This window comes from Solea senegalensis, linkage group LG8, assembly GCF_019176455.1.
Source record: "Solea senegalensis isolate Sse05_10M linkage group LG8, IFAPA_SoseM_1, whole genome shotgun sequence".
Taxonomy (NCBI): Eukaryota; Metazoa; Chordata; class Actinopteri; order Pleuronectiformes; family Soleidae; genus Solea; species Solea senegalensis.
Genome location: NC_058028.1, coordinates 6,440,234 through 6,463,362, shown reverse-complemented (window position 1 = coordinate 6,463,362; position 23,129 = coordinate 6,440,234). Strand labels below are relative to the sequence as shown.

At 38.5% G+C, this 23,129-nt stretch overlaps 1 protein-coding gene across 3 annotated transcripts in view; it reads right to left on the bottom strand.

Moving 5' to 3' along the window:
• Nucleotides 1-203: 203 nt before the first annotated feature.
• The window catches only part of cadm2b (cell adhesion molecule 2b), a 177,198-nt gene continuing 154,272 nt past the window's right edge, over nucleotides 204-23,129 (bottom strand). For 2 of the 3 annotated variants that reach the window (XM_044032445.1, XM_044032447.1), the window contains 6 exons: nucleotides 15,481-15,639; nucleotides 15,057-15,147; nucleotides 12,462-12,640; nucleotides 6,031-6,057; nucleotides 3,370-3,492; nucleotides 204-2,437 (listed from right to left, as the gene is read on the bottom strand). In XM_044032445.1, the coding sequence (XP_043888380.1) occupies nucleotides 2,319-2,437; nucleotides 3,370-3,492; nucleotides 6,031-6,057; nucleotides 12,462-12,640; nucleotides 15,057-15,147; nucleotides 15,481-15,639 (698 nt within the window). In that variant the 3' untranslated portion in view covers nucleotides 204-2,318. The remainder of the gene's footprint in view (nucleotides 2,438-3,369; nucleotides 3,493-6,030; nucleotides 6,058-12,461; nucleotides 12,641-15,056; nucleotides 15,148-15,480; nucleotides 15,640-23,129) is intronic. The other variant, XM_044032446.1, reaches the window with a different exon arrangement.

The window sequence follows — 23,129 nt, the reverse complement described above, 5'->3', positions numbered from 1 at the left end:
CTTTTTGTTCGTAAAAAACAGCCAAGCGAACATTGAATTGGGACGTATTTCCAAATTTCACAATTTTTTTTCATAAGATTGCCTCAGTTGTGCTGAAAAAAGGCTATAAGACACTCTTGCACATTCTTATAGCCTCTGTATATACTGTTTAAACGTAGTCATGGAAGCTATGTCTACCACATGTGAGCACAAACCCGATCATGACAAAAAGCTCATTTTCAAGTTGTTCATATTTTAATCTGTACTTTTTTCTTCTCTCTTTTTCTTTTTTGTACAGTGGCATAGTTGAAAATTGAATACTCAATACTGAGGGGAAAAAAAAGCAAAACCTCACACATCCCCCATAAAAAGCAAATTAATTACAGCGATTAAAACTTTGTACAAAATGAGTTATTTATATAGCATCATATTGAACAAACAAAATAACATGTATGAGCATTGGCAATGAGGTTCAATGTCTTTGATACAGTGGCTATTTACAGTGAGGGGATGTCTGATTCACCAATGCCTCAACATGTCATTAGTACTGTTTGCAGCAAACTCAAAGGCCATAATGGTGATCCTTATATTGTTTTTTTATGACAGGTTTGAGAATTAAAAAAAAAGTTAATGTCAGACAACTACTTCAGTAATAACAGCAATAATATCAATCAATATAGCATTATATAATAAATGTCAATCAATCATAATAACAAATACATATATTCTGACCAGATTTTTTTCAGTTTTTTTCGTCTTTTTTTCCACTTTTCAGCAATTAAGCAATGAGAATCCCTGTTTGAAAAGAAATGCGTTAAAAGTGCGAAAACAACTTCATCAAAGTGACCGTAACTGACGTGATGTTGTGAAATTAAAACGCTATAATCAGTGTCTTTTCCTTTTTCATGAATTAAATTGAATACTTACACAATATTTACATACCTTATGGCAAAAAACACCTCTTGTTAGATTCATGGGGAACAGAAATAAGACCTGTGGATTATTCCAACTACTGTATATGCTAATATACAAATTGTTATGTGCCAGGGATCCAAAGATTCAACAATATTGGTCACCAGTATTCACGTTGGCAAAGTATTTTACAGCAATATCCACACATTGAGCATAGTTGTTCAATAAAAGTCAACATAAATAAGGTTCCACTCAGTCATTTTGGATCTTATACTGTATCAAACCCCCCCACCCCAAGAAAAAAAAATAAATCAAATTTTCCGAACCAAAGACGATAACTGAACTCTTACAGCGTAGTGAAATCTTCATCGTGTGTCTGACACCATCTCTCCATCTAGACTCGTAATTGAATCCTGAGACAGTTGATGTGTTTTACCCTCGGTTAGTCCTCAGACTTTGTGCTTTAATTTTCTGACTCGTTCTCCCCGTTGGTTCAAATGAACAGCATGGGTTAAAAAACTGGAGAAAGTAAATCTATGCGGGCATATACAGACGGGCGCTAAAAGGGACGTGGATTCCACCTCGAGACAATCACAACGATTGTGCTTCTACGTACTGTCTGCTTTGTGATACTGTTAACAATAGTATGGCTGTCGTCGGGGGGGTAAACTCCATGGCAACATTCAAAACCATCCAGTACATACAAAATACTTTATAATGTTTGATAAATCCGTCTCCACCTACATTCACCTCTCCCTTTCCCAACCACATGAGGGGACTATGGTGGCCATTAAATATCAGAAAGGATGTTGCTCTTACTTCTTTGTGTAGTAACCTTCAATTTTAAAACATGAAACTCCATCTGCTTTGTCTGTCCATCAGCACAAGGTGGAAATCCTCTGAAAAGCGAGACCCTTGCTATAACTACACATACAAAAGGTTTATTTTAAGGCTCTGAAAACCAAGCAATCTCAGTTTGAAAGCAATTATACCCTTAAACATAGTTAGGCCTGTTCAATTTGTTCAAATAAACCTCCAAAATGTCACACACCGGACCTCAGATACAGGTGGCTCTTATAGTGGAACAGTTTGAGAAGCGAAGCACTTTTTTTTTTTTTTTTTGAATGAATGAATGAATGAAACAAAATCCGAAGAAAGTTGAGTATAGCGATAAAGGAAAGCAGGAAAAAAAGTAAAAGCAAAATGGACAAAATCCAGTCGCATCATGGGACACACGTGATTACAAAAGGAGAAGGCTAACTCTTCAGCAAATGCTTTGATAAACAAGCTTTAACTGAGCATGAACTTTCTGTAGCAGACCGAATTATGTAACGTGAATATTAAGTAAAACGTGTGATGCAGTGAGGCAGTTGAAAATTGCATGTCTGCTGTCGTTCGAAAACACAAAACGAGAAGGGCCCAGAAGTCTAAATGAAGTACTCTTTCTTTTCCTCTGCGTGCACGTGGTTTCCCTCGGCGTTGATGATGGCTGTGTCTGCGTCCGGGGCGTCCTCTGCTCCTTTGGCCTCATGCGTTAGATATGTGCCTGTGGACACACAGTGAGCCACAGCAAGTGAGCTATGACACAGACATAAACTGTACAAACCCCAATGCAAGAACATTCAGGACACTTTCTTACACAGTTTCCATATAATACCCGAGGGCTTGATGTCCCCACACATTCAGCAGCGGAGATTTACTCGACTCCGAGACACTGTCTTTGAGCTGACTGACAATTCTCATAAAGTTTTTTGGCACAAAACGGTGAGCCACGACTTATCCTTGCTTGCAAACACAAAGCCTTCCTTTGGTGGATGTTTTTTTAATAGCTACATTTTATACTCGCAAATGTTACCACTCCATGTGGAAATGGTGAAACTTTTCAAAACAGAATTACTTGTGTCAGGACGCAATCACACCAGGATAGTCCAGAAATTCACACCTTCATTTGTTTGGTTCAATTTCACACTGCACTGTTGTAAGTGGACCAAACCGTTGTTACAACAGCTATTTGTTTGGGGCCGTATTTCCTGAAATCCAGCACTGATCCTTCAAATCGCCGGCTCGTTCACCACAAAATCAAATAATGGAGCGACACCAAATTCGTGCAGTCTTTCTGTTTCTACTTTGGTGTTCAAACCTTAATGGTTTTTCACAAGAAGCTGCCCAGCTTTGGTTCACTTCCTCTCTTTGCTTCACTGGATCAGTCCGTTTTGTAAGCGAACGGCACCAGGCTTCCCTTGCAATCGAATCGAGACCCGCACCAGAGTTCGGATGAGCTTTCACACCTGCCCAAACGAAGCGGACCATCTGAGGAAACAAGCTCTGGTGCGGACCAAACAGCTCTGGTGTGAAAGCGCCCTGAATTTGATTCAAGAACCTACATTATTGCATTTTGAGAAAGCAGCCTCAACTTTCCTGCAAATGGGGTTTGTACATTCTCTGCAGGCAAGTACATCATTCATCGACCTCTTTTACCTTTATGTCTGGCCAGATATCTCCCAAGAACGATTATCAAGCACAAGGTGATGAACACCACGACGGCAACGACGCCGCCGATTAAAGCGTGGTCAGGTCCGTGTTGTCCCAGAGCATTTGGATCTGAAATGAGCCAGAGAGGGACGGAGGGGGAAACGAGGAGGGATAACATCAACACCTGCAGTCTCATGCAGCTGTACACACTTATTAAGCAGCCATGGAAATATTTTTGTTTCTGCAATTATCCCTGGAAAAAGAAAATTCCAGATGCCACGTTTACATGTGTGAACAAAGCACAACAACCCCAAATGAGTCTCTGCCATATTTAGTACAACCTAAAATGGCTGCTTTGATGTGCTGTAATTGATGTATAAAAGAAGTAATCATAGGAAATACCGCAAATCTCTGTGCGGTTCAAAAATGTGTTGCTGGCAACAGCAAAAGTGAAGTCTAGGCTCTGAGGAATATTTTTTCCTCTTTTTTTTGCCAGTCCCTCTCTCTCTCTCTCTCTCTCGATACACATGCACACACACACACACACACCATGTTGTGTTTTCTCATCGCCACATTCTGTTTTTTTTTGTCTTTTTAGAATAACAGTTATTTAACATGAGGCGTCCGGGCAGGGAGAGCAAGCTGAAGGTTCCCCAGGCAGGAGCATGCCTTTGTGTCAGTTGTGTAATAACCCCTTAAGTGGCTGTGTCTTTACTGTGCTCTCATTATCTCAAGCTGATGAATGGCCATGGCTTGTGCTCAGTTTTGCAAAGTGACCCTGGGAAAATGACGACGGGGATGTTCCTGCAAACCTCGTTATGCTGCTCTCTTAACAGAATGCAACCCGCATTTTCAGTAACCCACAGGGACGGACGGTAAAAATGAAAAAGAAAAAAAAGGGGGGGATGGATTGAGAAACATGCAGCTTAAATCCATGCAGAATGGAACCACAACTGTTTTATCGGGGATTCGCAGGCAGGCGCTTTCTAACTTCGAAGCTAATAACCATTACAACAACTGCAGTCACTCGACTTTGGTTCATGTGTCGATGGATATAATGATTTTTACAGGTGTTCCGCAGTCAACGGGAGCATAATTTTCACATCACACTTGGCACGACAAGCTGAACAGCTTGTGAGTAAATGGCCATTAAGTATTTGTACTTTCTGAGCGTTAATTTACATGTAAATATATCGACCGTTCACAAGTCAATCCTGGAACAAACTGAGAGGCAACATTTAAAATCAATATGGTGGTAAATATATATAAAAAAACTAAGGTGACACTTGAGATACTTTGTCCTAAAAGGAAACTTTTAGAAGACATTTTAGCAGCACACAGGAAACTCAATGACTCAGTTTGCCACATTTAACCTGATCTAGTGTTTAGTTACATTACTGAGGCAACATGAACCGACTCCAAGTACAAATTTAAGAAACATGATCACAACAACACACGCACACAGGTCTACTAAGGACACTGCATTGACTTCCATTCATTTGGACAACTTTACCAGTTCCTTATAAATGAGGTTCTGCCTCATTAGGACCAGGTTTTGGTCTCCATGAGTCCTGACAAGCTCACAAAGCTTGGGGATAAACACACACACACACACGTACCTCAAAATAGTACCAGACAATTCAGTGTTTTCAAATTGGAAACCCAGTGTGAAACAATATACTAAATAATTATCTACTTATTGAAGGAACAGTTTTTAGAGGGTGTTTATATGAGGTATTGACTTATTATCAACACTGAGAGACATTATTTAATTTGGTAAATAAATCAAAACTTAACAGTTACCAATTTAAGTAAATACATCAAGAAGTTTGTAAATGTTTGCCGCACCAAATAGAGAAACTGTGTGTTGCTGAGGTACATCCAAACAAAGGATTTTAAGCACTCAAAAACACAACAGAATATGATATTTTAACCGTAGTAAAAAAGTAGTTGAACTCAAATTTCTCTATGGACCTCGGTGAGGTTGAGAGAGCAGATTATAAGCTTAATTTTTCTGCTGTAAACGTTGTCTCGTGGTGAGGGAAAGAGTGCAGAAGATATTATTCAAATATTCTTGACCTAAGCAGGCATATTTATTGATTACTCATACAAGTGCACGTCATGTACATGTAGTAATGCTCCACCACCGTTTTAAATCTACAGCACAATGAATACTAAACTGAAAATGGTCAAACAAAATCCAATCACAATCACTAATCTGTTCAGCCCTGCCTTGAAAAAACATTTTTTTCAATAACTGTGTGATCAGAAATTTGACAGACTCGACTCCCCACTGAGATGTTTGCTTGTTCCCTTCCATTTCTGTTGCACTCGCATGATCTAAAAATCAAATGTTTACACACTGGCACAAACACAATCTCCAGCCCAGCATCACTCGGATCGCACAATGAAATAGATGTTCGGAAACAAAAAGAAGCAAAAAAAAAAACAAAAAAAACAAAACATACTGTGTGATAACGTATGCAGCCTTTGACATGGCTAGAGTGGGAAACAACAGGCGGCTGGCGTCAGTAGAGTGAGCGTCCATGCATAGTGACGGCTTGGCTCATGCTGGGCAGAGGCCGGGGTGGTGTCTTGACCCAGATCCAGATCCAGCATCACACACTGTGAATCTGGCTTGCAATGATCATCTAGTGGGATATTTACCTGTCGTTGGCCCTGGAAAGTCTTTGGCTGTTGCCATGGTTGCAGACAGTGACAGCAGTAAAGGAAGACGAGGGGACAACACCATGTGATAAAAAAAATATGACCACAAGGTTCAAAAGGAAACATGTGAAATTAGCGTGGTTTGTTGGTGATCAAATAACCTCAAACTTTAGCCTGTGGAGGGCAGCATTACACCCCACAGTGCACACAGCCTGCCAAAAAATATTAGCAGAAGAAGGAGAAGAAGAAGGAGCATGGTTTGTTGTTTTTCTGGCTTTTTACTTTTGCAGTACATTTTGCAGAAGTAATGCAAAAGTGAAAGCTCATCGCCAAACACGGAGACCGGGAGAGGAACACAAGCAAGGACAAGGACAACATGAACTTCCTGCACATACTAAATGGGTCGGTGCACTAAAAGTCATGGCATATTTTACTTGTACCACTATTGGCACAAATACTGTACTTGTGTTATTCCATTATACATTGTCCTTTACAAGATGGAATCATAGACCTTAAAGACCTAAAAATAAAAATGATCTACACATCTAGGACACTAAAGGAAAAATGAGAAAATGTGTTTTGGGATTTTGTGTGGAAAGAACCCTTGAGAGCACTTTTAAAACCTATCAAGTAGAATTATCATTATTATTATTATTATTATTGTTATTGTTATTATTAATAAACCTGCATTTGTGTGTTCAGTCCATGATGAAAGATAACTACAAAAATACTGCCAAATAACAAAATTGGCTTTGAAAAGTCATAATTATTGTATTATTTTGAATGACCCCAGTGAAAGCCCCCTGTGCATTATGGGTGAAGTCCTACTTTGTAGTGACATAAAGATCTACACGAGAGTGAACATGGAAGTAAACAACACACAGCTGTAGAAACACTGACACAAAGTCAGCTTTGCAAATATTTCACAAGGAAGGAAAAGCATAGAACGCGACCAACTCTGGTGATAAAACCCCCAAATGAACTTGTACTTCATTTTTGTTTGTTTGTGAGAAAACACTGCGAGGGCTGATTATCAGAACCAAATGCATCCATCAACCAAAGCAGCATCGATGTTTTCTAACAGAGCATCAAAGCTATTTTGGCCGTTAAAGCCAGCCACTTAGCATATTTTACCTGCAGAGTGCTCTTGTGGCTCAGTATGACAAAGTCATACAAAAACACAACAACACTGTGGAGAGTAAACCCATGACACAGTGCTATTCTGCTATTTTCGCTTTCTGCTCCTGCAAAGATTCATACAGATACTGAAGATATATATATATATTTTATTTTTATTTTTTTCAAAAATGCATTAACCTCATGTGGTCACTTAATCTGCAATGTCTATTTATTGTCATTTTCCAAAAATAACTCAAATCGGCAAGAGTAACACAATGCTGGTAGTGAAGTGGTGCAGTGGATAAAAATGGAAACAGGCAGAGTGTTGAATTCATCCAGAAATCGATGTTATTTTCTGTTTCAAAGCCTGAGCTGTTCGCTCATCAATCATCAAGTGTGTGTTCAGTGTCATGTCGGTGAGTGCATGGAGCACTGAGGCGAGAGCATGGGGGAAAGGGATGCGAGCGTACCTGCGAACAGAGCCGTGACTGCCTAAGCCCGATGTGGGAATGTTAGCAGACTGGAAGAATGGAGGTGGGGGAGCTGTAGGATGGAGGCGGTATAAGGTGATGACGTCTGCGAAATGAAAACAGGAACAGCAAGCAGCAAAAACAAAGAGGTATCCATGGGGGACAGGCTCAATGTGAAGAAAAACTTATAGAAAAATCTAAAGGCATAAATGAATGGTGGCGTGTGGCTGCCGCAGCTGGTTAAATCCGCTCTTTAAGCTCAGTGACTCGAAAAAAAAGATATGCACAGATGATAAAACACAAAAGTTGCACTGATGACTCAAGCTCTGAAAGAGGGAAATGTCTCCCTGAAATATCTGTGGGCAAACGATGAGTCATACATGGAGGACTCACATTCTTCACATCTGTTAAATGTTCATGCAGCTGATGAACGGCGGGCAAATGGGCCGCACACAGACAGTCTAACGCCTTATCCACATGAAAACACGACTTTTCCTGGATGATCTTTTACGTTCTTAAAAAAAAAAAACGTTTCTGTAAACATGGAAAAAAAAAGATAGTGATAGCGAACGCAAGAGGTGGGACTATGACGTCATTGTTTTCCAGAAAGGGTGACATATGGAGATTTACTCAACCGTTTTCCACAAAAATAGCATTGCAGAACTCGCAAAATGCCGATTACATTCATTTTTTGACATTCTTCCTATGGGGAACCAGAGTAAGGGTAGAGTGCGGGTGGAGCTAGACCCAGAACAGTCAAGGGAGCGACAGATAATCGCCACTCCCTTCAACACCTGCAGTCTATTCTCATACAAAGTTTGATGTCTTGTTGAGACAAACAGCCACAAACCGAGCAGAAAAAAAGACGTCACGTCTGATGTCGTTTGTTGTCGGGACGCCGGTACGACGCCACGCTATGTAGCTCCCCGACACGGCCATCGGGCACACTGCACACCAAAGGTAAAAGGTACTGTTCTTAGTCAAAAAGCAAAGCGGACCGTACGATGATGGAAACACAGCTCATGTGTCATGCTTTTTGAGGTGAAGATGTACAATAAAAGGTTAAAAATGAGGTTAAAATGTAAGAAACAGGCCTCCGGAATCAGACGCAGACATTTCTCAGCAGCTGTGTTTAACCAAACTACTATCTGTTACCATCTCACCATCGTCTTCCGACAGAGTAATTATCATGTATGGTGTTCTCTCGCTTTATTTAATACAGTGCATCATGGAGAATAATTTGGAGGAGCTGATAAATTGCGGTGGGGCGATAACATTTATTGCTTCGCAGCTCTCCTGTCATTAGCAAATTAGGCTAAGAGGCTGAAATGATGCAAAGAGACCCGGTAAGTATTTCTGCCACAGACGCAGACATAATGGCGCTGAAGAACAACTGTCATCATCAGGGAGACGAGCTTGTCTCTCACATCTCCTACCTGCTCCTCTCAATCTTTCATCCTCACCTGCTAACCAGGATCTTGGTGTTTGCCGAGTGTAATCTGTTTCGCTATTTCTCTCCTTAATCTCACAAAGTGGGGGATATGGTGCATTTCCGACAGGCCAGGTTCAACAAATTTGAATTATATATCATGTTAAATAATGCAGAAATCCTCCTGGCTGTAAAGTGAGAGGGAAATACGGCACATGGCACAGAGATATGACATGTGACACTCTTTAGTACAGCTACAGCTTTATTTTTATCTTTCATTCAGTAATATAGTTTGGGGGGAAATAGTTGAACTATAACCAAATAAGAGGAATATTCCTGAGCACTTCAATAGTTATTTTAAAGCCATTCTTATTCAACTCAACCTTAAGATTTAGCATGCACATAATATTACATACTGTATTTTTTTGTAACTATTATGGTTTTGAATCGAGGCATATTATCTTTTGTATTATTCAGTTAAATCTCATATTTGGGAATTTCTGCCTCTTCCTATCTACGTTTTTTTAGAGCTTTGTCATTTTTTTGTGTGTGTATTTTATTGTGCAAAATAAATCACATCAAAAATGATATGGACTATAGGCTGACATGGCTGCCTCACCCTGTTCACGGAGCATACTGTAAGAAACGACAAAGATAACAAACGCTGAAAGGACGAATGTGTCATCCTCCATTTCTCTCCATTTTCTCCTATGAAAGGTCCCCCCCCCCACGAAAGCCTCCTGCCTTTAAATCTGAACAAAATTGCTGCTGTGCATCGCGTAACTGCTTGTAAGCTCAAACTGTGATAAGTCACTCCCCTACCAAACCGCACTCTCGTGTGGGACTGTTTAATAAGCAGAACAATGGAAACATATTCATATTTTTCTCTCCTTGTTCTGTACTTTCACTTGGTCGTGTTTGATAGACATTACAAACATGCACTGTGAAGTCCTTAATGATGCGTTTCCTGCAACATACTGTCTTTATTCCCTCCACAGATTAACTTATCTCTCCTTCAGGCCGTGTACTTGGAAGCCGACTTCTGCCTCCTTGACACTTTTCCCCCTGTTTCCTCACAGGGAGACTCCAAAGGCTAAAAAGTAATATATACAGTACTATAATGTGTAAAACAGCGACGTTATCTTTCTCAGTGACAAAGCACAGTTGGAAAATGAAAACAACACAAGGCTTATGCTATTCAACTGTGAGCTGTACTCTATTTAACTACTAATGACTATTTATTTTCTTTGTATTCACATACTATTACATTTAAGTTTGAATTAGATGTATTTTCACCATGTTTCCACTTATTGAAGCCACCTTTAACTCTATTTTTTTTATTTACTATATTCTTTTTTGCTGATCGTAAGCAAATACAGAGAAACAGCATATCCAGATGACATTATATTAAAATAAGTATCATTATTGTGTATTTACATGTTTTATCACAAAAAACATATATTGAAGGAAAAGTAGATTTACCACATGACGTTGAATTTTAAAGCTCTTTATCCTCACACTTTGCATTACATTCAAAGTAACAGTAAGTCAATAACCTTGTAATATGAAAAGGTAATATCGTGTTAATGTCATCTTATTCCCAGTGCAATTTCCCACTTTGTAATATTAAGGCTAACAGTGTGGAAATGAGCAGATACGTATGTAATATGCAGGCAATGAGAATTACTACTGTGTAAAAGCTGGTCATGGAAATGAACGAGTAATTATCATAATATAAAATTGAAATCCATCCTCCTTTATGTGCACATTTTCATTATTATTAACAAGCTATTACTTGGTGATTACTAATGAGTTGTATTATGACAATATTACTACCATAGGCATTTCTATCGTGTGTTGTCAAGCTCGGTTGGTTAACATTCATTCCACTGCAGTATGTGTGGTAAACTCAGGGTCCCAAACTCACGGCCATATATATATATATATATACACATACATACATATATACATATACATATATATATATATATATATATACATATATATATATATATATATATATATATATATATATATATATTTATATATACACACATATATATATTCATATTCCTTTCAAATGATGTGCAATATCATCCTAAATATTTCATCATGATGAATTATCAAGATAGAATTTTAATTTGTAATTACTAAGCAGTTCATTTTTCCTGAACTGTTGGACTTTTTTCACTTGACCGACCCCCGGCCCCCCCGCTGACCAGACAAGTTAAGTGCACTGGCCCCTGTGTTAAACTATTAAACAGTGTTGACTTACCTCAGTGGTCCATCAACATGGAAACCATGCTCCTCTACATTATTTATTATTTTAAGTGTTACAGAACTGTGGTGGACATGCAGAGAGCTGTCAAATCAACTTGCTCTTAAGTGGCACTGTTACACCGTTACATAATATATGTATGTATATAGATATATATCTATATATATATACATACACACACACACATACATACATATATATATATATATATATATATATATATATATATATATATATATATATATATATATATATATATGTATGTATATAGATATATATAGATATATATGTGTGTATATGTATATATACACACATATATATATCAAATACATCTCTAAATTCAATTCCTCGTCCTGAAAAATGAAGTCTGTGTGATATATGTGTATGTGTGTATATATATATATATATATATATATCTATATACATACATACATATATATATATATATATATATATATATATATATATATATATATATATATATATATACACACATACACATATCACACAGACTTCATTTTTCAGGACGAGGAATTGAATTTAGAGATGTATTTGAAAGAATGGAAACATATGCCTGCTGTGAATTGAAACACACACATTTAAAATGCCCAACAAGTTTTTAAAAATTGACATTTAGTGAAGGGGTTCAACGTTGCAAAACGCAACAGGCAGCATCTTTTATGTGTTTATCCAAATTGAACTGATGCAGGTCTTTAAACAAAAAAAACAGGGATATCAGGGATATATGTCATTCAGGAAATCTAATTAAATTTTTGGTTTTATCCACTTAAATGTTATCCATCTGTGCTTGTTTATCCCTCACAGGGATGAGGGTGAAACTAATAAATGAATCACAAGTGGACAACTTGAATGATTGGATTCACTCAGTCTACAGTCTGCAGTCTACCTGGTTATTAAGAGCTTGAAATTAAACACATCTTTGGACAGACAGATTGTAATTCTAATTGTTTATATGTATGCTGTATTAAAATAAATAGGATCTGTTATTTTGCATTATGACACAATTTTTTTTTTCTAAATACAGATGTATTTTGTGTCTTTGTAAATAACATGAGCCATCTTCTAGTTAAAACACAACACAGAAGTGCACTAACTCCTACTGAGTTATACCCACCATATACAAACAGTACATATTCAGCACTGCTCGTCCCCAGGGGGTTGCTCGCCTCGCAGCGATATGTGCCGTTGTCTGTTTTGTTTAGCGTGGTGATGGTTAACTCTCTGCCCTCCACGATCATGCGCTCAATGTCAGGCAGCTCTCCTCCGTCTTTAGACCACATCACCGGTTCAGGTCTAGGACAAAGCAATGAAAATATTAACTTTTTTGTGTTAAAGCTGCTTATACTGTCTTATGTTAACAATAAAGTTGTGTGTCACTCCCTTTGAGGACAAATCTAGGTAGGCGGCTTCAATATGATTCAGGGAAAGTATAGTTTTAACATTATGTGATGATATAGGGTAATACAATTAGGGTAATACAATTTTTTGTTTAATAGTGCAGTGTGTAATTTCTGGTGATTTTTGTTATTATTGTGCCTCAGCTTGGACTTAATGGAAACATAACATTATTTGTACACTGTGGCCTTAATCTGAAAACTGGTTTTGGCCTTTTTAAGCTACAGTTGAGGCCAAAATTATTAGCCCCCCAGGAATTATGGAACATTTTCCTAAAATTCTTCCCAATGTTTGCAGCATTGATAAAACTTGATATAATCAAACATTCACCAGTGCCATTTAGTAGCTTTTGGTACATTTTGGATATAAAATAAATTTCTTTGGCTTGCTTTATATCAAATATAGTGAAAAATGGGTGGTCAAAAATATTAGCCCCCATATGAATTTTTATTTTCAAAACAAACCTAATTAAACAATCAGGTTTCAAACCACACCTGTGCAGTCAATTGGCTTCCTGACAACACCTGAGCATTAAATCAGCATAAAAGGAATCCAAGGAACAGGGCACATGTGCACATTGAGAGGGATTACTTTTACTCATCATGCCAAAGACAAAGGAAATCAGTTTTGAGCTCAGAAAGAGGATAGTGGAGGCTCAGGAGAAGGGGGAAGGTTATACTGCCATTTCCAAGCGTTTCACAGTGTCTAGAACCGCTGTACATTGCATCATTGCCAAGTACAAGGAGACAAATTCAGTAAGAAACAAACCTGGGCGTGGTCGTAAGCACAAGATTTCAAGAACTCAGGAGAGAAAAACTCTGGAAAATCGTCAGAGATGTCAGCAAGAACCCCCAGACATCTGCCAAGATGATTGTTGCTGACATGGCATCTTCTGGAGTTGATGTTTCAAGGAACACAGTTGTGAGGGCTCTTCATCATGGCGGGCTTCACGGCCATCATCCAAGAGGAACCCCTTTACTCAAAGAGCGGCACATCAAAGCAAGACTGAAGTTTGCCCGTGTACATTTGAAAGGTAAAGATGAGTTTTGGAAGTCTGTTCTTTGGTCTGATGAGACTAAACTGGAACTGTTTGGGCACATGGATATGGCGCATGTTTGGCAAAGAAAGGGAGAGACCTTCAACCCAAAGAACACAGTTCCCATGGTGGTGGGAGCATCATGCTGTGGGGCTGTTTTGCATCCTTGGGCACAGGGAGCCTTGTTCGGGTGCATGACATCAGGAAAAAATAAATTATGTTGAAATTTTGAGGAATAATATGCAGAAATCTGCTCGTAGTCTATCCATAGGTGGTCACTGGGTCTTCCAACAAGACAATGACCCGAAGCACACATCGAAATTGGTTCAACAGTTCATTAAGGATACCAAAACCAAGGTCCTGGAATGACCTGCACAGAGCCCAGACCTCAATCCTATTGAGAATCTGTAGCGGGTGCTCAAGGTGAATGTCCATGCTCGGAAACCACACAATTTGGACCAGCTGGAACAATTTGCAATGGAAGAATAGGCCAAAATCCCCCAGAAGACCTGTGCCAACCTAGTGAAGATCTACTTTAAGAGGTTGTTGTCAGCTGTGGCTCAGAAATGGTACACTATTGACTATTAATGGCCAGGGGGCTAATAATTTTGGATGTCTCATTTTTGCCTTTTCTTGTTTCAATTCAGTGTATCAATAAAATATTCTAATCAAACTTAGTGGACATTTTGTCTTTGTTATTTTGGAAACAAATGCAATACAAGCATTTGTTGTTAATGGTCATTTCCAGAGATAAATAAAGAGTTTTGTCTAATTTCACAAGGGGGGCTAATAATTTTGGCCTCAACTGTATTTCAAAGACACAATTCTGCAACTCTGTTATAAATATTGTGCTCCCAAGGCACAGAAATGAACATCCCACAACATCACAAAGCTAAAATGCTTTTGCTGAATCTTATTTACAATTATTTACAGTCTGTACATATAGAGACGCATGTGATATATAGGATTTTTGATTGGATTCGGATTTTACATCTGTATCTGGTTCATATCTGATCCTGTGATTGGTATGGGACTGGACTGTGTGTTATATCGGCTCATCCCTATTCATGAGATGAATACACAGGCCATCCATCAGTTCAATAAGAATTAGCAATTTTTCTGCCCTTCCCGGGATTGTATTGTATTATTACACTATATTTGTATTGTTATAAGAATTGTTCAACAGTTTTACCCTTTGTCAATAAATAAAACCTACAAACACAAATACACTGGAGAATTACAATTACTGTTGACGTCCATGCAAAGTTTACAACTCACTTTGGGTTGCCTATGGAAACACATTCCAATTTGAAGTACTGCCCTTCCTGTGGAATTATCAAAGAATGTATAATCTCCAGCTGCGGAGCATCTGTGGAAGAGAGACAAAAGATTTAAAAAAAAAAAACACACAATGCCACGACAGCAATATGTGATAAAGGGTTTATCTTTACCACCAACAAAGTACAACAGCAGTTAACTCTTAGCCCGTTGGGCAACTATTAGCTCTATAGCCCATATCCCTGTTCGGCTTTGGTACTAATCCCTTACCTGCAAACTAATCCTACACTAATCCTGCAGCAAATGCAAAACTTAAACCTGCGGACATAAATGTAATCTACAATCCCTGTATTTCTTCTTCTCAATGCTAATCTTATACATAATCTGTGTGTGTGTGTGAGTGAGAGAGAGAGATGGCACTCACAGTGGACCTCCAGAACCTCTGTGGTCATGTAGGGGTTGGACAGGGACACATGCTCCACACTACACGTGTAGGCGATGCCGTCGTCTCGTCTGTCCACCTGGAACTGGAGGCTGCTCCTCACTGTGAAGGATTTGCCTGTGGCATTTATCTCTTTTGTACCTATGAAGTCAGATCATGAACAAGAGCGGAATGTATGTGTTCATTACAAATATCTCAGGACAACAGTTCTGGATGTTATGGAAGTTATTCATTGAAAAAAAAGAGGCTTATTAACATATTTTTTCATAAAGTCAATTTTGTAAATGATGAACCCATTTAGAGGAAAATAGACTGACATCTGATATTTGTAACTAAAACTGTCATGGTGCCTGTCAGATTGCAAATCTCAAGGCTTCAAAACAGGAGTGTGTATGTCTCTGTCTAGAATCTCTTGCATGCGAGACCCAGATTTGGTCAATGCAATGTTTCCTTTAGTGAGCGAGTTCCCAACACATGAACTGAATTTGTAATATATGAATTTTATTGTAGACCAGTCGGCAGTTTGAAAATGTGACTATGCAAATGAGGACTTTGTGGAATTCACCTTGGACTATGAACAAGATTGCAGAGTACAGTACTCGCATGGAAAAAAAAAAAAAAGGTTAGTGCAGAGAAAAGCAGAAATTTGCTCATATGTTAAATAAAACCCAGAGAAACATGAAATTTTGCTTTTCACAGAGCTGCAGTGTTGCTGCTGTTGCTGTTGTTTTCCTCGGCATCTCCTTTGAGGGATAGAATGCTTGGCCTTTGAAAGTCAAGTCAAAGTAGTGTGAATAGAAAGCGGGAGAGCAGTATGAGAGTTGACTCGGTTGGTTGGGCGTGTTTGCTCCTTCAGGACCGTCTATCAAACATCCCAGCCAACACAAACAGGCAACACACTCCCCCAACAGCATGAGGTGGGTTTCCATAGTTGTAGTCACACCTTGCCTTTTTCATGACTTTGTCTTAGTTCCCAAACAAAAACACACACCTAAATGTAATGTAATGCAATTCCATCTACATTAGACACTATTGAATTTGAAATTGCACATATTTCATATACTACTTGATTAAACTTCTGCTAAAATATAAGCCAGTGCCTTAATTTCAGGTCCTTAAGAGGAAACTTTTGAAGGAGATTCAACAAAATCCAGTTTGTAACATTTAGCATGGTTTATTTGCAGACATTAAATAACTACCCACATGTACAGTATGCTTGTTGAAGTGGGATCTTACGGCACAAATAATAGAGAACAGCTTTGCCAAAAATAAAGCTGGTGCATAAACCAACAAAGAAGACAGGAAACAGCAGAGAGTGAGTGTTTACATGCTTTTTGGGATGCTAAGGCCACCGTAGTCCTCTGACATGCTTGGGAAAGGAAGGGCTTAGTGTTTAGATAGATAGATACTTTATTCATCTCACAGAGAAATTCACAGTTTCAGCAGCTCCAGAATATGTTACACGATAGAAACATAAGAGGCATGCAAGTCTATGTACTGTCTAAATCTAAACATATGTAAGTGTTTAGTCACTAATGCCACTAACTCTCTCCCAGACTAAGATTTCACATCTTCATTTGGTTTGGTTCACATTCACACAACTCTTTTGTAAGCAGACCAAACCGCCTGGACCACGTCACGGCTCCTTTGGGGAGGTATTACTCCAAATGAGAAGTGAGAAAAAAGAATGAGACAAAAACTCAGTTCATGGATTGGCCAGGACTGAAAATAAAAATCCATCCCCTTCAGCTGGAGTGACACCAAATGTATGCACTCTTGGAGTTTCTGTTTTTACTTTGGTGTTCAAACCTAATTGTTTTTTCACAAGAAGCTGCCCAGTATAAGAGCAAGCTATCCTCACTTCCTCTCTTTGGTTCAGCAGCAGGGTTCACTTGCAAGCAAACTGAGGTCATTTTCACACCTAATAGTCTTTGTACACTGTTCTTAAAACATCAAGACTGATTTAACTTCACAGTTAATGAAATCAAGAACCCAAAAACTAACTCAAATAATCTGACAAAGGAGATGTTTTCAAATAAAACCTAAATAAAACAATACACTTTAAACACGAGGAGCTGGGAAAAAAACTGGCTCCAGAGACCAGAACTCATGCAACATTAGGAACTAACAGGGTGAAGTGAACAGAACGAACTGACAAAAACACTGGGGAGCACAGAGACTAAATACACTAGGGAGGGCGGGGCTAATCAACCACAGGTGACCCTAATAAGACACAGGTGAATCACATTAGGGCAGAGCAGACAATTAGGAGGAAAGACAGGACAAACAGAAAACCAGAAACAATTGACTAAAAAAAAACCATGGGTAAGAAAAAGAAAAAAAACACCACCACAACAAACAAGTCTAAACAGAATATTGTCCAACAGAAAGCGCCTGGAAAAACCCAGGGGTCATGACAACAAGATGTAACAACACAGAGAGGGAAAGTCAACTGTGAAGCAGACAAGTTTGCGGCAGTGACACAGAGGAAGAAAAAGAACCGGGGAACATTGCCAACAACAACAGAAGAGATTCAGAGAAGCAAGGCATTCCCCAATGTTCTGCTTGTTAATAACGAAGAAACATTTCCTAAAACAAGAGGTATCATGTGCCATACATTTCAGATCCTGTACTTGCTTACTTTTCACTTTAGTAGTTGAAGCTGTACTCCTGGTTTTATCTGCCTTCGTTTACACATATATCTGCAGCTTTACTTAAATAAATAATGTCACTAATGTTATAACCTCAAAGGAAAACAGCCAACATGAGGCAAACACCACCAAGAAAGGCAAAAAATATCTCTGTCATCCAGTGTAAACCAGAATCAGTTAATACATTCACATGCACTCGCTCTATTCCTTCACCCAACACATGCATCACATGAATTGTTCTATCACTCATTCGGTTAAATACTAAAAGCCTCTCCGCAATGAAACCCCGATGACCCATATCAACACCACCATCATCATTTTGGGCCAATATATTCCATTTGTTCCACTCAACTGAATCTCTTTGAGTCTGTCTTGTACAGGAAGATTAACATTTCATTGCACTCTGTAGTAAGTCCACTTCATCTTCTATTACTGCTACTTCTACTACACAGGCTCTTCTTTTTTTGTCAGGAGGGCAGATTTAATAGCTTTGTCTTTCTTGTGTTACCATAAAATAAATCCAAACAAAAAAAGGACGTAATTTAGTCCTACTTTGGGAAAACGACATTGTCACAGCATCTTCCTTCGCTTGTGTTTGGAGATAGTTTGGCAGTGTTGCCAACTACTGAAGATGGAAAGTAAAGTAGTAAAGTAGACATCACTAGAACACGTCTTGCCATCAGCAAGTTCAGACGCGGGACTAAATATAGCTAAATGAAGCTCCCTCGTGTGGCAGAACTGGCTATTTCCTTCTCGAAAGGTAGTTAGGGATTTGCCAGAAAGTCGCTACAATTGTCACATGTCGTTTATAATCCCTTAATTTCCCCTTGACTTTGCTCATTCTGTGTCTGTTACTGTGATTATGTACATTGTAATATGTATAATGTCTTCTTCTTCTCCATTTTTGGTCTAGCAGCGTTACAGCGCCACTTAAAGGACTGGCATATGTACTACAGCGTTTCAAATCGTTTTGGGGACTTCTTTGTCACCTTTTCAAAACAACGAAGAAAAAGATTGTTCTGTTTCCGTGTGGATAAGACCTTATTTTAATTTAGTTTTAAAAGCTTCTGCATTTCCATTCTGGTTTTACATTATGTTCAATACAATCCATATTGTTACTCTTATTGCAGATTTAATTAAAGATATAAAAGGTTTATAGCACAAAATACATTAAATACAGACAATTTATAAAGAAAAGGGAAGTTAGAAAACATCAGCATCCTTCTCTTTGCTCCTGACCAAACTAAACTCAGGTTAATAGACCTTTTTTCCCCTGAAGCGATCAAACAGCCCATAAGACTATAGATGAAATTTCTTACAATGACAAACCGGGTCACACACAATTACACCCTTACAAACATTTAACTAGCACTGCACCATGTTTGTAGTTAAAGAAACAATCGCATGCCATCTTTATAGGCCACATTAAGTCTCTGCCTGCTACCCTTTTCCATTAGAGCACCACAGATGGGCAGTATATAGCAGGGTAACAATGCTTTAAATAAAGCTACGTCACATCAACAGAGCACATGCTAACTTCACTAACAAGCATATAAACCTGAACATACAAGGTTACATTAATCAATGGAGTCGTTTGTTTGCATGAGAGAGAAAATAAACTACATCCAACCTCACAGGAAATGCCACTCACGTCAACTAATGCATTTGAAATGAGGAACTTTGAGGGGTAAAAAACACCCAACTTCAAACATCACCTATCTTCTGAGCAAACTGGAAAGTCAGAGGTCTTGCGTTTTGCCCTGCAGGACGTAAGGAGGGATAGGAAGTGTCTCTGTGGCATCAAACCAAATGTCTCCAGCTTTCCTCTCATTTGCCAAGTTGCCTGCAGCATGAGAGCAACCACAGTGAGGCTTGCGAGTCTTTAAAGGCAGTCGCTAGCATCGCCAGAGAGCATGCAGAGGCAGCTTTCTCGAGGAACGGGAATATGCCCATGGTGCACCTGCTTTGAACCAGATCCCCAAGAAATAAGCGGATCAGCATTCACACAGCTGGAGGGGGCCACTTCTGGAATCAGCTCCTTAGTGTGTGTGTGTGTGTTTTAACAAGCAAGAGACTCAGTAGCAGCATAGGATTTTCTTTAAAGATCTAGATAGTGTAATATTACAGCAGCTCAGGCGTAATAAATATAGAGCGTTGTTAATGTTAATGTTAATTAGGTCAAATTGTCTTTAAAATAACAAAGTGCACACTCATTTCAGACTTATTAATTATATAAAGGCAACCAATGTGTTTTGCAACGACTGAATTTTATTATGGAGCAGAAATGTACTTCCTACTGTCTGCCACCATGTTTTTGAGTCTGTTTTGGTATAAAGTCACATTTATGACAACAATGTTTGTCCCTCATTGAACAGTTTGCAATGAATCTTAGGCCTAGTTCCAATGTAGGTTCTGATAAAACATCTTTGTCCTCATGAAAACATAGAAAAAGCTAACTAATCAGGAGTGACATAGACAAAAAACTCAAGAACAAGAACAAACTGCATGTAAATAGTGATTTTTATAATCGAAACCCTGGCATGAGTTTTCAAAAAAAAAAGTGTTTTGAGAGAACTAACCCCACAGCTTAAATGTGTGTGAAATGCACTACATTTTCAAAAACCTGCCTGTGTGTGGACTGGGACTTTTTTGTATGTTTTATTTTCTTACAATTCCACTAACCTTCCTGTCACTTCAGATCCTGCTTTCCACACAATCAACTTATTGTCCTCACCTGATGTTCCCTCCCCCCCTTCTCCTCACCTGCTGCTCATCCACTCATTAGTTCCACAAACAACTGTGCAGTTTCCAAGCTCTCCAGTATTCACAGTTCAGTTTCATTCTACCTGATCTGACCTTTCATCCTGTTTTTTCAAACACTGAATTGTTGACCTTGCTTTAAAACTTTCTTTCAACTGAATCCTGAGTCAGTTCTTCTGTGCCAAGAGTATGTGGCATGTAAAGTTTTTTTAATGATAAAATGGCATTTAATACCCTTAATGAACAGTTTTTTACTTTTAGTAGTTTAGTGCCTTGTATAAAGAGGCCTAATGAACATAACAAGATGTTCAGCTGCTCAGTGAGATGAATCCTGGTTGAATTTCTGGTCGACAACAATGTGGGCACACAATCCTGAACATATATATACACACACAGCTCTATATATAAATAGAGCTCTTAAATAATAACAGGTGCTTTTAATCCAGTTATTGACCTCAGGTATGCATTCTTTTACACCGTCCTGTTTTACTTTACCTGTTCAGGGCCATCATTTCCTGATATGGCTGCTGTGCAAAGACCATTAGTTTATTGTTTGTTGAAATCCATTAAGGTTTGATTGCATATTTATAAAAAACGAAGTCACAATATTTTAACTTACATGCGATTCATGCATTTTCACATATTGGTCTTTTGATCCAAAACTTAAGAGCAAACAAATAGGCTGAGTTGTGTGGTAATGATTCCACACGCACAATAAAAATCAGAGCAAAAATGTGTGTGTTATGAGCTCAGGTGTCTCTCAGCTCATAATGTACAAACACAATATGTTTGTAGTTTGGGAAATTAATTCAATGGAACAAGGACTCACACCGTTTTATTAGGTTTTTAATTTGATTTGACAATAAAAAATAAAGGGCTTCATTTTGATATCTTGATTTGTAAAAGTGTAAAGAAAAACAAGCAGAAGCTGAAGACCATCGGTCATCTTAAACCCAATATCTCCCCCCTTGCCTTTGGGGCAAAATTGGGGCTCAATTTTAATGTTTGAATGCTTTTAATTATCTTTAACTAAATTTTAAAGAGGCAAACAGATTAGTTTGCCGTAAAGATGGGAACGTGAGGGTCCATGCGTAGCTCTAAACTACCATGTTAGGGCATAAATGTGAGAAAAACACATGCTGCCATGTTATTCCTGTCATGTGACACATATGTAAAATTGTCTGCTCTTGTCTTAATGAATATAGCACCTGTCTGTAAAAAAAAAACCCACAAGAGCCTGGGAGTTGTTGTTTTTAAGAGTTAGTAAACAGATGTTACACAGATGAAAATAGTATAAATTTAAATGGTGCCACATGTTCATTCCAGGTATTAAACACATCACACATGTTATTGCACTTTAATGATGCCCTGTGTGACTAGGACCCTTTTTTTTCCAATTTAAGTTAATGGCAGCGATGATTATGTTAATGTTCAACATGAGGAATTGAAGTCAAATAAGACAATCAAAGAAATGCCATTTGTCTTTTTACATTCAAAGGAGCTGACAGTTAATGTAAATGAGTCCCGGTGTGAAGGATTTCTTTTATGACATCAGCAGCGTGTCCCTCACTCTCTGCTGTCACCGAACAACAAAGCTCGGCAGCTGTACATAGTATCACATCATTAATATCGCATAATGCAAATGTAAATAACATGTAAATGCTGCAAGTTTTCAAATTCAACCGAGTTAAATCTGTTTATCCAATAAGCGTATTCCTCGGTCATTAATCTCTTTGTTTGGCACCTTTTCTCTTCAAAAGCCAATCTGTCACACGTGTGCAATGAATCCAGAGATGGATGCGCCTAAGGAGGATTCCACTCTGAGCCTTTCTTGCTCAGGGATGAAGGCGCACGTTTGTCAGCGGCTTTTGAAGGAGCTTTAGAAATGGGATGGCACAGTCAGACGGAGACACATCTGTGGGAATCTGATTTGATTTACATTTTCAAAACCACCTTCAAATGTGGCTTCAATCTGATTTCTGAATTAAATATGGACGTTGAAAAAAAAGGGATCTTTTTCTGGCAGTCTGGACAAGGTCATATCATTTCACCTTTGCCCTCCTTCCTCCTTCTACACCTGCCATGCTTCATTAGCTCTGACCTGTGTCTCCTCCCATCCTTGCACCTGCAGCTCATGAAGTCGTTTGTATTTAATGCTCTACATGCACACTAAAAATGCATTAACTCTGTATATCAGATCATTATAAATCTTTACATGAG